Genomic DNA, 14,674 nt, shown 5'->3' with positions numbered 1-14,674 from the left:
CAAATGGTAAAAGCAAAGCTATACCGACGAAATCACACAAAGTCCACCACCTCAGTTTTGGGATGATTCGTTGTCTATTCAGGTATTCCACAGATTCTGGGTACATCAAGTTGACTGTGGAGATTTAATCCGGTGCTCCTGAGACTGCTGCGAGAAATTTTCCTTTCTCTTCTTTGTTCGCACAGTTCTTGGGGTTCAGCTTTGGATGTGGTCCCGCCTCAGCGTGTAGGCTGCCTGAGCGCGTCTGTTCTTCGCTCAGACAGGACGGAGTTAAAGGAGCAGCTGCTTCGGGGGCTCTGGCTCACTCAGGCTAGAGGGAGGGAGGGGCACGGAGTGCGGGGCAAGCCTGCGGCGGCAGAGGCCGGCATGACATTGCACCAGCCTGAAGCGCTCCGTGCGTTCTCCCGGGGGAGTTGTCCCTGGATCCCGGGACCCTGGCAGTGGCGGGCTGCACAGGCTCCCCGGAAGCGGGGTGTGGATAGTGACCTGTGCTCGCATACAGGCTTCTTGGTGGCTGCAGCAGCAGCCTTAGCGTCTCATGCCCGTCTCTGGGGTCCGCGCTGATAGCCGCGGCTCATTCCCGTCTCTGGAGCTTGTTTAGGCGGTGCTCTGAATCCCCTCTCTTCGCTCACCCCGAAACAGCTGTCTCTTGCCTCTTCGGCAGTTTCAGACTTTTTCCCGGACTCCATCCCGGCTAGCTGTGGTGCACTATCCCCCTTCTGGCTGTGCTCACGCAGCCAACCCCAGTCCTCTCCCTGGAATCTGACCTCTGAAGCCCAAGCCTCAGCTCCCAGCCCCCACCAGCCCCAGCGGGTGAGCAGACAAGCCTCTCGGGCTGGTGAGTGCTGCTTGGCACCGATCCTATGTGCAAGAATCTTTCCACTTTGCCTTCTGCACCCCTGTTGCTGCGCTCTTCTCCATGGCTCTGAAGCTTCCCCCCTTCCCCCCCTCCCCCCACCATCTCTGCCAGTGAAGGGGCTTCCTAGTGTGTGGAAACTTTTCCTCCTTCACAGCTCCCTCCCAGAGGTGCAGGTCCCCTCCCTATTCTTTTGTCTCTGTTTTTTCTTTTTTCTTTTGCCCTACCCAGGGACGTGGGGAGTTTCTTGCCTTTTGGGAAGTTTGAGGTCTTCTGCCAGCGCTTGGTGGGTGTTCTGCAGGAGTTGTTCCACACGTAGATGTATTTGTGTGGAGGAAAGTGATCTCCACGTCTTACTCCTCCGTCATCTTGACCTCAGCCTGTTGGAAGATTTTTAATCACAGTTTCAATTTTATTACTTGTGATTGGTCTGTTCATATTTTCTATTTCTTCCTGGTTCAGTCTTGGAAGGTTATACCTTTCTAAGAATTTGTCCATTTCTTCCAGGTTGTCCATTTTATTGGCATAGAGTTGCTTGTAGTAGTCTCTTGTGATGCTTTGTATTTCTGCGGTGTCCATTGTAACTTCTCCTTCTTCATTTCTAATTTTATTGATTTGAGTCCTCTCCCTCTCTTTCTTGATGAGTCTGGTTAAAGGTTTATCAATTTTGTTTATCTTCTCAAAGAACGAGCTTTTGGTTTTTATTGATCTTTGCTATTGTTTTCTTTGTTTCTATTTCATTTATTTCTGGTCTGATCTTTATGATTTCTTTCCTTCTACTAACTTTAGGTTTTGTTTGTTCTTCTTTCTCTAGTTCCTTTAGGTATAAGGTTAGATTGTTTATTTGAGATTTTCCTTGTTTCTTGGGGGTAGGATCATATTGCTATAAACTTCCCTCTTAGAACTGCTTTTGCTGCATCCCACAGGTTTTGGATCGTCATGTTTTCATTGTCTCTAGGTATTTTTTGATTTCCTCTTTAATTTCTTCAGTGATCTCTTGGTTATTTAGTAACATATTATTTAGCCTCCATGTGTTTGTTTTTTTACGTTTTTTTCCCTGTAATTGATTTCTAATCTCGTAGCGTTGTGTTCGGAAAAGATGCTTGATATGATTTCAATTTTCTTAAATTTACCGAGGCTTGATTTGTGACTCAAGATGTGATCTATCTTGGAGAATGTTCCGTGTGCACTTCTGCTGTTGTGGAATCTGCTGTTTTGGATAGAATGTCCTATAAATATCAATTAAGTCTATCTGGTCTATTGTGTCATTTAAAGCTTCTATTTCCTTATTAATTTTCTGTTTGGGTGATCTGTCCATTGGTGTAAGTGAGGTGTTAAAGTCCCCCACTATTATTGTGTTACTGTTGATTTCCTCTTTTATAGCTGTTAGCAGTTGCCTTATGTATTGAGGTGTTCCTATGTTGGGTGCATATATATTTATAATTGTTATATATTCTTCTTGGATTGACCCCTTGATCATTATATAGTATCCTTCCTTGTCTCTTGTAACATTCTTTATTTTGAAGTCTATTTTATCTGAAATGAGTATTGCTACTCCAGCTTTCTTTTGATTTCCATTTGCATGGAATATCATTTTCCATCCTCTCACTTTCATTCTGTATGTGTCCCTAGGTCTGAAGTGGGTCTCTTGTAGACAGCATATATATGCATCTTGTTTTTGTATCCATTCAGCAAGCCTGTGTCTTTTGGTTGGAGCATTTAATCTTTTCATGTTTAAGGTAATTATCAATATGTATGTTCCTATTACCATTTTCTTAATTGTTATGGGTTTGTTTTTGTAAGTCCTTTTCTTCTCTTGTGTTTCCCACTTAGAGAAGTTCCTTTAGCATTTCTTGCAGAGCTGGTTTGGTGGTGCTGAATTCTGTTGGCTTTTGCTTGTCTGCAAAGCTTTTGATTTCTCCATTGAATCTGAATGAGATCCTTTCCAGGTAGAGTAATCTTGGTTGTATGTTCTTCCCTTTCATCACTTTAAGTATATCATGCCACTCCCTTCTGGCTTGTAGAGTTTCTGCTGAGAAATCAGCTGTTAACCTTATGGGAGTTCCCTTGTATGGTATTTGTCATTTTTTCCATTGCTGCTTTCAATAATTTTTCTTTGTCTTTAATTTTTGTCAGTTTGATTCCTATGTGTCTCAGCATATTTCTCCTTGGGTTTATCCTGCCTGCAACTCTCTGTGCTTCCTGGACTTGGGTGGCTATCTCCTTCCCCATATTAGGGAAGTTTTCGACTATAATATCTTCAAATATTTTCTCGGGTCCTTTCTCTCTCTCTTCCCCTTCTGGGACCCCTATGATGCGAATGTTGGTGCGTTTAATGTTGTCCCAGAGGTCTCTTAGGCTGTCTTCATTTCTTTTCATTCTTTTTTCTTTATTCTGTTCTGCGACAGTGAATTCCACCATTCTGTCTTCCAGGTCACTTATCTGTTCTTCTGCCTCAGTTATTCTGCTATTGATTCCTTCTAGTGTATTTTTCATTTCAGTTATTGTATTGTTCAACTCTGTTTGTTCTTTAATTCTTCTAAGTGTTTTGTTTTTTTTAGTTTTTTTTGCGGTACACGGGCCTCTCACTGCTGTGGCCTCTCCCGTTGCGGAGCACAGGCTCTGGACGCACAGGCTCAGCAGCCATGGCTCACAGGCCCAGCCGCTCCGCGGCATGTGGGATCTTCCCGGACCAGGGCACGAACCCACATCCCCTGCATCCGCAGGCGGACTCCCAACCACTGCACCACCAGGGAAGCCCCTAAGTGTTTTTTCTTTAATCCTTCTAGGTCTTTGTTAAACATTTCTTGCATCTTCTTGATCTTTGCCTCCATTCTTTTTCTGAGGTCCTGGATCATCTTCACTATCATTATTCTGAATTCGTTTTCTGGAAGGTTGCCTATCTCCACTTCATTTACTTGTTTTTCTGAGGTTTTATCTTGTTCTTTCACCTGGTAAAACGTCCTCTGCCTTTTCATTTTGTCTATCTTTCTGTGAATGTGATTTTCTTTCCACAGGCTGCAGAACTGTAGTTCTTCTTGCTTCTGCTGTCTGCCCTCTGGTGGATGAGGCTAACTAAGAGGCTTGTGCAAGCTTCCTGATAGGAGGGACTGGTGGTGGGTAGATCTGGGTGTTGCCCTGGTGGGCAGAGCTCAGTAAAACTTTAATCCACTTGTCTGCTGATGGGTGGGGCTGGGTTCCCTCCCTGTTGGTTGTTTGGCCTGAGGCGACCCAGCACTGGAGCCCACCCAGCTCTTTGGGGGGGCTAATGGCAGACTCTGGGAGGGCTCACACCAAGTGGTACTTCCCAGAACTTCTGCTGCCAGTGTCCTTGTCCCCACGGCGAGCCACAGCCACCCCCCGTCTCTGCAGGAGACCTTCCAACACTAGCAGGTAGGTCTGTTTCAGTCTCCTATGGGGTCACTGCTTCTTCCCCTGGGTCCCGATGTGCACACTACTTTGTGTGTGCCCTCCAGGAGTGGAGTCTCTGTTTCCCCCAGTCCTGTTGAAGTCCTGCAATCAAATCCTGATAGCCTTCAAAGTCTGATTCTTTTGGAATTCCTCCTCCTGTTGCTGGACCCCCAGGTTAGGAAGCCTGACTTGGGGCTGAGAACCTTCATTGCAGTGGGTGAACTTCTCTGGTATAAGTGTTCTCCAGTTTGTGAGTCACCCACCCAGCCATTATGGGATTTGATTTTATTGTGATTGCTCCCCTCCTACCATCTAACTGCGGCTTCTCCTTTGTCTTTGGATGTGGGGTATCTTTTTTGGTGAGTTCCAGTGTCTTCCTGTTGATGATTGTTCAGCAGGTAGTTGTGATTCTGGTGCTCTCGCAAGAGGGAGTGAGTGCATGTCCTTCTACTCTGCCATCTTGAACCAATGCCTTTTTTTTTTTTTTTTTTTAAAGGTTGCTCTTTATCTAATGGATTAAAAGGCTGCCCACTTTGGAACAGCAACGTTATTCTTGTTTTTTTCTTTTTTTTTGGCTGTGTTGGGTCTTTGTTGCTGTGCGTGGGCTTTCTCTAGTTGCAGCGCGTGGGCTTCTCATTGCAGTGGCTTCTTTTGTTGCAGAGCACAGGCTCTAGGTGCACAGGCTTCAACAGTTGTGGTGCATGGGCTCAGTAGTTGTGGCTTGTGGGCTCTAGAGTGCAGGCTCAGTAGTTGTGGTGCACGGGCTTAGTTGCTCCATGGCATGTGGGATCCTCCCACACTAGGGATTAAACGTGTGTCCCCTGCATCGGCAGGCAGATTCCTAACCACTGCGCCACCAGGGAAGCCCCCTGTGTTTTTTTTTTAATGGTAGAAATCTTGAACTTCGTTATAGGTTTTCTGGAAAGAATTGGAAGAGGGGGAAGCTTGAAAATATAGGAGAGAGGAGATAACTGATGTTGAGTAAGATTTCTGAGGATCTGGTAAGGGATGGACACTTGTAAGAATGAGAACATGGAAGTTTAGCTTTGGATAGGAGGAAAGAGAGACAGATGGGTAGAAATATAGATAAGGTTGTAACAGTGGGCATAGGGAGACTGCAGTGAAGGTGTTCTAGGTTAAGGCTGTGCCTTTCTTATGGCCTTTATTTTCTCTTGGAATAATGATGGTCTGCGGCTGAGAATGACTATAGACACAGCAAGACACCTGTGGAAGGCTGGAGAGTGTGAATGATAGGGGCATCAATTTATTTAATTCCTACAATAGCTTGATATGATATTTTTCTGGGCATTGCAGCAGAAAATGTAGGCAGATTAATCCAGAGTGGAGTTTTCAGTGTGGGTACAGCTGAGGACACGTGGACTAGAATACTGGTTAGTGAAGGGATGAAGTGACAGGCCATGAGTTTGGGCTGAACAGTGCAGGAAGTGAAAAAAAGGCTTTCACTTGTAGATTAAGAGGAAACTCATGAGGATAAAGGTACAGTAGGAAGGCAAAGAATAGGTGTACAGGGAAGAAAGGAATGAGGGTATTAAAAGGACCAAAACTGTGGTCAGAAAGTAGGATATTAGAGTTTATGTTTTCCAAATTGGAGTGAATCTGGGTTGTGAGAAAGTCTAAGGAACAGCTTTGGGTGTGAGTAACTTATTGGAGAGGAGGTGAATGTCCCTGGAGTTGCAGAGATTAAGGTACTGTGAGGTTAGGACATTGGATAGTTTATTCACATCAGCACTGAAGTTACCCAAAGTGAGAGGGAGATAAGGGATGGAGAGGATGATGCTGAACCAAAAACAATGTAGGGGACTGACCAGCAGGTTGGTGGGTGGCAGAGACAGGAGAAGAAGAAACTGGTTGGCTAACGGCTGGAACAGTTTCAGTATCTCTATTCAGAGATAGAGGCATAATGGTGCTTTACAAGTTTATTGAACTAAACTGAACCAAAGGGCTGTGTTAATTCCAGGAAATGCCAAAGTCAGCACAGCTGCCATTTTTTAGAAAAACCCCAGATCAGTCATTAAAGTCAGCACAGAAAGAGCATTGCCTAAGCTGTAGATTCAAGAAGAGACCCAGAGAAGAAATATCAGCAATGACTACTGGACCATTTCTCCAGGCTCCACCCAGCCCGCATATCTTGCCTTGAGCTGTTGACTGACTATTTCATTCCACCCCTCCCCCTCAGGGAAGCTGCCAGTGCCAGTTCTTTGCTCCATGACACAGTCCTGGCAGGAGAAGTCAGACCACCATCTTGGGCTGGCCTCATTCCCAGGAGAAGCCAGCGCAGAGACTATGAGAGATGCAGCTGAAGGAAGCACATTTCAGGCGCTCCTCTCTAGGGTAAGCAAGGGCTCATTAGCTGAAATGATCATCTTCCCAGGGCCCCTCTCAGACCAACTTAAAAGTAGCCTGAGCCGTCTCTCCACCCTCGCACACAGGAGTACAAGTCTTTTCCTGCTCAGACAGAACCCACCCTAACCTCAACCCTTCTAGACCACAGGCACCATCTGCTCATTCCTCCTCCTTGTGAGTGATGTGAATGCACTCAAGGCTCACTTCCAGGATAGTATTCTCTGTTGTTCTCCTCCTGCTTCACTAGTCACTTGTTATTCAGTCTTCTGTGCAGGTTCCTTTTCATTAACACGACCTCTAAAAGGTAGAGTGTCCTGGTTCTCAGCCCTTGGTCTCTGCCTCCTCCCTCCCTACACTCATTTCCTTTGTTATCTCAACCTGCTTCATGGCATTAATACCATCTAATCGCTGAAAAAATACCAAATATCTCTAACTCCTGAGACAGACTCTAATCTCATATACCCAGTCACCTCCTTGGCATCTCTGCTTGGGAATCTCTTAGGCAACTCCAGCGTAACATGCTCAGAGTTAAACTGGTTCCCCCACTCTCCCCTGCCACGGCTGCTCTTCCTGCAGCCTATTCCCATCTCAGTCAGTGGCAGCTCTGTCTTTCCAGGTGCTCAGGCCAAATACCTTGTAATCAGGTACTAGGGAGACTTGGAAGTCAGCCTTGAGTGTATTCTCATCACTCAGGAGGAAAAGGAATGTGCAAATCATGCTTCATTCTCTTTCTCTCATAGCCCAATTACAATCTGTAGGCAAATCCTATTAGTTCTACCTTTAAAAGATACCCAGAATCTGACAATTTCTCACTACTTCTACCCCCCAACACCATGAACCAAGCCATCATCATGTCTTGCTTGGATTATTGCAGTAGCCTCCTAACTGGAATCTCTTTCTACCCTAGTCCAAATAGCAGCCAGAATGATCCTCTAAAAGAGTTCTTAAGTCACAATGGTCACATTGCTCCTACACTCAAACCTCCAGTAGTTTCCCATCTCATTTAGATAACAGCTGATCTTACAGTGACCTGGAATGATCTGGCTTTCCTCACTCCCCCCCACCACCCCCCACTAGTCCTCTTCTACTACTCTTTCCCTCATTCACTGTGCTTCAGCAGTGCTGGCCTCCTTATTTCACAAACACTCCAAGGATATTCCTGCCTCAGGGCCTTTGCGCTTATTACTTCCTTTGCCTAGAACATGTTTCCCCAATGTCACATGGTTTGCTGTCTCACTTCCTTCAAGCCTCTGTTCAAATGTCCTTCTTCTTAATGAGGCCTTTCCTGCCAACCCTATATGAAATCTATGGAATATAAGATAGCAGCATCCACTGCTCTCCTATCCTTTTACTCTTTCCATTTTTCTCCATAGACTCATCGTCCTCCGAGACTATGTATTTATTAAATGTAAATTCTGCGAGAGCAAGGACATTCTGTTTTATTCACTCCTGGATCCCCTGAACCTAGAAGAATACTGGGGTCACAGAAGGTACTCGATAAATATCTGTGAAACAAATGTAATTCAGTTCAACTGGCTGTAGGGAAACTTCAGGAGTCCACAATCCTCTGGTTACCAGAACCAGTTTTGTTTTTTATAACAAAAACCGCCTCTCTCAAACCCTTATCAAATCACGACTTTAATCAAGCAACTAGTTTGTCTGGGCTCTTGCATGTTTACATAATCGTATATCTAATCCCAACAGAGAGGGCCTTGCCTTCTTTTCCTTTGCTTCCTAGTTCCTGTAAAATAATCGACAGTGGCTGGTGACCGAGCCTGTTGGTTAGCATAGCTATTAAACACCAGCACTCAATAAAAATTACTGTTGTGGTTATTCTTTAGTAGAGCAGAGGTATCGGTTATAATCTTCTTGTAATTGTGAGTCTCTTGGCCAAATATGTTTAAATGATAAAGCAAATGCGTTGAAACACAGCTTTCTAGTGATCAGGTTTTCAGGAGACCTGAGTTGTGGTCCTAACTCTCCTGCGGAATCACCACAACTCTGGGTACTTCTCCTGAGTTCTCCAATACCCTCTAGGGGGAAAGTGTGGGCTTTGACTGGATGGTCCTAAGACCATCTATTGACAGAGAAGAGTCTGCATTCTCAAGTCACTAGAAATGCAGGTGGTTATCTCACTGGCTTTCCCAAAGAAACATTGGTTCCAACAAAGAAACAGGGACACAAGACACTGTGACCTTTGTACTGGTTAGGATTTTTTCAGTTGTTAGGGTCAGAAACCCAACTCCAATTGGCTGAAGCAAATAAAGGTGTTTATTGGCACCTACAAGTTGAAATTCCAGGGGTAGAGCCTCTTCTGGCAAGCTGGGTCCTAGGGCTCATAGGATATGTGGACCCAGTCTGTCTTCATCTTCTGACTCCACTTTCTCCTGTATTGGCTTCACTTTCAGCACGCTTTCCCTGCATAAAGACCCCAGCAGCACCAAAATGATACCTGCCAGCTTCAAATCCAAGAGATAATGGGCTTCCTCCCAAGAATTCTGGGATCTTTTTAAAACTGAATCTCATTGGTCTGGGCTGAGTCATGTGTCCTTTCCTGAACCAATGGAGCTGGGGTGGGGGTGGAGGCAGCCCATCAACCCACGTGGACGGACAGTGGCAGAAGGGTAGATGCCAAAAGGAAACTCAGGGGGCTATTAACAGAAGAATGGAGATTGAATATTGGACAAGTAAAAATAATGGACATATGTTTCAGTCCTCGTTAACTTATGATTTTCTTATAGGTACTGTGTTAATTTCCCATGTTGCTATAACAAATTACCTCAAACTGGCTGGCTTGAAACAACAAAAATTTATTTTCTCACAATTCTGGAGTCCAGAAGACTGAAACTGAGGTGTTGACAGGGCCACACTCCCTCTGTAGGCTCTGGGGGAGAATCCCTTCTCTGCGTCTTCTAGCTTCTGGTGACTGTTGACGTTCCTTGATTTGTGGTGGCATCGCTTCATCCTCTGCCTCTGGGGTCACATTGCTTCCTCCTTTTCTGTCTGTCTCAGATCTCCCCCTGCCTTTCTCTTATAAGGACATATGTCATTGAATTTAGGGCCCACCCAAATAATCCAGGATAATCTCCTCCTCTCCAGATCCTTGTCTTAATTACATGCAAGTTAGGTCACATTCATGGGCTCCAGGGATTTTACATGGACAGCTTTTGGGGGGCTGTTTTTCAGCCTACCACTGGAACCAAGCCAGAAGCATAATAACATTCAAGTGACTGATTTAAACTTTCAAACGTATGAGAGAATCAGAATCATTTCTAGATTTTGCTGATATATTTTATCCACATGCTTTGTTGCCTTTTAAAGAGATAAAATAAAATTTGCTGTAAGGGAAGAGCAGACAACTAAATTTCTGACTTGATTGCAAAGCATGTAAGGTTTTCATGTCAACATATCACCCTCCTGCCCTCTTCCAGGTAACTGTTGAACCAATAGCTATTTTTATTTGAGTTTTCTACTCCCTTTCTGCATTGTCTTTAGTTTCTTTGCTAAAATGTCTTTATTAGCAGTATCAATCCTGATCATAATTGATAAACAAGAACTAGAATGTAAGGAGTCACTGGCGAGAATACACCACAGTCAGAAAAGTATTTTCAAACTTGATCTCTTTTCTTATTTCAAATGCGTAAAAAATCTCAACCACTCGCTTTTTTTTTTTTGGTCTAGGTAAATGTTCCAAGGAGCCCCAGGCTAGATTAGAGATAAACAAGACAAAAATCTTGTGAAGAAATCAGCAGGAGCCCTTACTCCTCAAAGAAGACAGCGGTGTAATACATGTTTTCAAAAATATGTCATTTTGTCCCCTATATCCACCCACCTTCAGCCCAAGAAGCCACCCTTACTGGTTGCTCAGGTTGGACTGGGAGTGCACTGGTTGCTGGTATTTTCCCTGGAGGCATCTTGGCAGCAATTCCGGTGGTTCAGATCCTCTGATATCACAGGGGTGCGCAGGTGGCTCTGTGCTTTATCAGCGGGATGAGTACAGGTGTTTCACAAGGCTGGGGACGGGGGGACTGGTGAGGAACTTGACCCTTTGACCCTCCCACCCTCCCCAATTCAGGAGCTACAAAGGGACACGGATCCTCATCTATGCTTCTCAGGTGCAGCTCTGCCTTACTGTCCAATGCAGCTTTCTTTACTAGAAACATGTAGGATCTGAGAAGGGAGAAAAGAGTTGGGTATTATGGGGTTTTGCTCCTTTTTGCATCTGGAGAATGGACTCAACTTAAACCTGGCACCAGGAATCAGCCTGTATATGTTGGCAGAGTGAATTTCCAGTGTTGGAGATAGAATGATGTAATGGGAAGAGCTTTGGCCTGGACATTGAGGGGCAGATCCTTGCTCAGTGACCTGAAGCTTCCCTTCCCTTCTTCGCTCTTCTGTTTCCCATATTTAAAACAAGAGCCTTGGATGAGATGTTCTCTGAGGCATCTGCTGGCTTCAGTATCTATCAGATGTATACACATTACACCTAGGTTGAGCATTTGAGTTTCCTGGGAAGGCTCACTGGTTGTTCCTTTTTCCAGAAAGCTCTCCCCGCACACAGCCTGATGTGCTGCTGGTTATATTTATCAGGCCCCTAAATAGGGTCCAAAAGTACAGGATTGTGGTTAGAGTTAAGAGCCATTTCTAGTTAGGACAGTATCAGTTGTTCATCAGATATAAATCCAGTGCCCCAGGTAGGTGCTGGGGCTATAAAGATGAATCAAATGGAGCCCCTGCCCCGAGGGGCACACAGCCTAATGAAGGAGACAGATAAGTACCGAGGATTGCCTTATAGTATGATAAGCTCCACTACAGGGTTATTAATAAGGCTCCATGACACATGGAGGATGGACATATAAATCTGCCTGGGGTGGAATCAAGAATGGCTTTCTGGAGGAGGTGACACATGGGTGGACACCAAAGGGATGAGTAGGAATTACCTAGGTGGAACAGGCATCCAATCCCTAGAATGCTCACAGTAAGTATGCTCACTCGACAGAGACTTGCCAGCTGCCATGTGACACATTGCGTCCTCTAAAGACAGGTGTCTCTCCCATTGTCTAATTATCCCCTTGGGTCTGACACATGGATTAAGACAGTGTGCATCTAATTGGAGCCCCAGGGGGCAGGTCCTGAGTAAGCTGGGAAAGCTGACTGGAGTCCAACTTTGATTCAGACCAGAGACAGCAGAACTGTAGGCTTCAGCAATACCACTTTTGATCTGCTAGTATTGAATGCTTGCAACCTGTACCACAGAACACATTCCCTCCTCTCTCTCTCTGTCTCTCTCTGTCTTTCTCTCTTTTCCCTTTTCCTTTCCTTTTCTGGTGCAAATTAGGGGGAAGGGATATAAAAGCTGTTGGTTTCTGAGTGTGTTTCTAAGATCTCACTCTGATTCTACTTAGTCATGGTAGGCTTCTTGGAGGAAGTGCTCAGAAAGAAAGGTAAGGACTGGCTTGACTAATTAGTTTGACATCTTAGCAAAAATGGGCCCCTTGCTACTCACACCCGTGCACTCTTCCCTGCATTTGACCTGTGTACCTCTACTAACCTCCCGCCAAGTAGAACCAGGTTTGATCATTTCCCCTTTTTCGGTCAGTGGCTAGACATGTGCCTTAGGTTCGCGATTCAAAGCTCTTTCAGCCAAACTGGTTCCCCCGCGCCCGGTGTCAGGACTCGGGGACCCGCCTGGCCGCGGCTGTGAAGTCCCCTCGGAGCGGCCGCTGGGCTCCGCCTTCCGCTCGCCCGGCCGGAGGTTGGGAGCGGGCTCGGAGCTGGGAGCGGGAGGCAACACCCTCGCTCGCACACTGCAACCTGCTCCCTTCGGGGAGGGATCCTCCGGCTCGCGCTCCCGCTCGCTCGGCCCCGCCAGCCGCCCGGCCGCGGGGAGCAGAGGGGACTGAACCCTCGGCGCTGCTCGTTAGCAGTCCCGGCGAGAGGAGCGGCAGAATTACTCATGCGCTAATTGCCCCTCATTAAGTTAAGGAGACGAAGGGGAGCGCAGACTCCAGAGGCAGGAGGTGTCTGGGGCCGGCTCCGCCGCGCACGCCGAGCTCGTTCAGCCCGGCCAGGGTTAAGTCTTCCGCTCGCTGCTGGCCGGCTGGCGGCCAGCTGCCTTCAGCGAGAGGCCAGAGTCCCTGCCAGGCACCCGGGAGGTACGCCGCGGGCCGGGCTGGACCGCATCGGACCCCCTCCCCCATCACCGCCTGGAGGAGGAGCAGAAAGTGGGGGGTGCGCGGTAGGCCCCCGCCCCGCAGCCCGGCGTCCGGGTGGGCAGAGAGCGAGAGGGGCTGCGGGACACCGAGATGGCCGATGAGATCGACTGGCTGGACTTGCCCGGCCGGTGGACCTACGGAGTTGACCGCGGGGGGAGAGTCTTCTTCATCAAGTATGTGGGTCTCTGTTTCATCTTCTCTCCCTCTCTCTCTTTTCTTTAAAGTTGTCTGACTTGAAAGGCAGCAGGGCTGGGGGCCGGCAGGAGAGGGTCAGGGTAAGCAATGGCTGGAACAGCAGGCATAACTAATAAGTTTATCACGATGCCTGTTTGAATGTGTCTCCCGTCTTTTCCCCAGTGGGTCAAAGTCCAGCTGAGGCTCAGCATTCCCTGCACCTGGAAAGGCAGGGCAGGGCAGGTGCAGACCTTCCCCTCTCGCCTGGTCACAGGCAGGATGGGAACCCTGAGGAAGATGACTAGAGCTGCTGCCCAGCCTGCAGTTCCTTCCTTTCAGCTTTGGCCATTGACAGGGACAGGGGTGAGTCCTTTCTTTCTTGTGTCCACTCCCCGACCATTTCCTACGGGAAGACTTGGGCTAAGGGACAACATACCAGGAGACTCTGCCTCTACCGCCCGCTTCCCTGCATTCCCTCACCCCAGGACTCAGGGTTCCCTAGATGGCAACCCCTCTCCCTCCTGCATCTTTATGGGGCTGTGGTCAAGGGGAAGAAGATGCCCACAGTCAATTTGGTATTCTTTAGAGAGAGGGAGGCTTTGCTGCTCTCAGTAATATATTAGCACTGTTATATTAATTACATAAACCAAAATGGCTCTGGCATAATCTCATTATAACAGAGTGGCTCCGCTGGTGCTATTTTGGCCTACTTCTATAGGCTTCTTTTGCCACGATAGAAATTTCCCGATAATATAGCAAGTCTAGAAGCACAGCATTTGAACTGTTACCCACACATGATGGGTTTTCCCTCTCTTAAGATAGCCACTCACAGAACATTAGAGCTGAAAGGAGGCTTGGATGCAACCCCCTCATGTTTCAGACGGGAAGCGAGGTCTGCAGAGATTGAGAGTACGTTTCTGAGTTAAAACCACTTGTTAATCAGAGCTCCGACCAAGCCCAGGCCCCGCTGAATTGAGTGCATTGCTTTCCCCCCCGTACCAAAGTGCCTTTGCAGGAGTGCAGGCAGCCAGTGGTTTCTTGTTGGTGTTACCGTTTCCACATTTGCTGTAGGCTTTTCTTCTGTAGTTATCATTACTGTGATCAAAATTGATGTTGTAATTATACTATCTTAGAAATTAAGTCCACTAAAGTTCTTGACCCTACGTCAGATTCTTAAATAACAGGACGTCTCCAGGATTTAAACTGGAGTCCCTTTGGTCAGTGGTTTGAGAATCACCCAGGGAACTTAGTTAAAAAGGCTGATTCCCTAGCCCTGCCTCCAAAGATTCTGTCCGAGTTAGAAGATCTTGCATGGGCCTTGGAATCTCGATTTCCACAAGCTCCTCGGGCGTTCTGACGAAGTGGTTAATTTGGCTTTTCTCATCTTTCTTCTCAATCTCTTGCTTGCCTTCCAGCTTCTTTTTGTCGTTCGTTCCACAGACATTTATTGAGTATCCGCTATTTGTCTGCTGCAGTGTTAGGTATTGGGATAAAAAACAATCAGATACAGGTTTTTCCTTGAAGGTGGTAGAGAGAAAACGCAAATAAATACTTATGAAATAATAAGATACATTCCAGAGGTATTTACATGATGCTATAGGAACATAAGGAAGAAAGAGCTAATGCTCTGAGGAGTTGAGGGGGGGCCTCCCAG

The 14,674-nt window shown here is 46.6% G+C and overlaps 1 protein-coding gene and 1 long non-coding RNA gene across 16 annotated transcripts in view; both read left to right on the top strand.

Annotated features, from left to right (window-relative positions):
* Positions 1 to 424: 424 nt before the first annotated feature.
* Positions 425 to 10,435, top strand: LOC117197691 (uncharacterized). The gene is made up of 3 exons (XR_007479100.1): positions 425 to 4,249; positions 6,465 to 6,619; positions 10,313 to 10,435. It is a non-coding gene; the product is annotated as an uncharacterized LOC117197691 (long non-coding RNA).
* Positions 10,436 to 12,436: 2,001 nt separating this feature from the next.
* The window catches only part of PLEKHA6 (pleckstrin homology domain containing A6), a 138,905-nt gene continuing 136,667 nt past the window's right edge, over positions 12,437 to 14,674 (top strand). For 10 of the 15 annotated variants that reach the window (XM_033410485.2, XM_049696480.1, XM_049696485.1 and 7 more), the window contains exon 1: positions 12,439 to 13,019. In XM_033410485.2, coding sequence (XP_033266376.1) covers positions 12,937 to 13,019 — 83 coding nt within the window. In that variant the 5' untranslated portion in view covers positions 12,439 to 12,936. Of the gene's footprint in view, positions 13,020 to 14,674 lie in introns of all 15 variants that reach the window. The other 5 variants (XM_049696553.1, XM_049696475.1, XM_049696477.1 and 2 more) reach the window with 3 other exon arrangements.

This window comes from Orcinus orca, chromosome 1 (genome assembly GCF_937001465.1).
Source record: "Orcinus orca chromosome 1, mOrcOrc1.1, whole genome shotgun sequence".
Taxonomy (NCBI): Eukaryota; Metazoa; Chordata; class Mammalia; order Artiodactyla; family Delphinidae; genus Orcinus; species Orcinus orca.
This window is presented reverse-complemented; position numbering and strand designations above follow the sequence as displayed.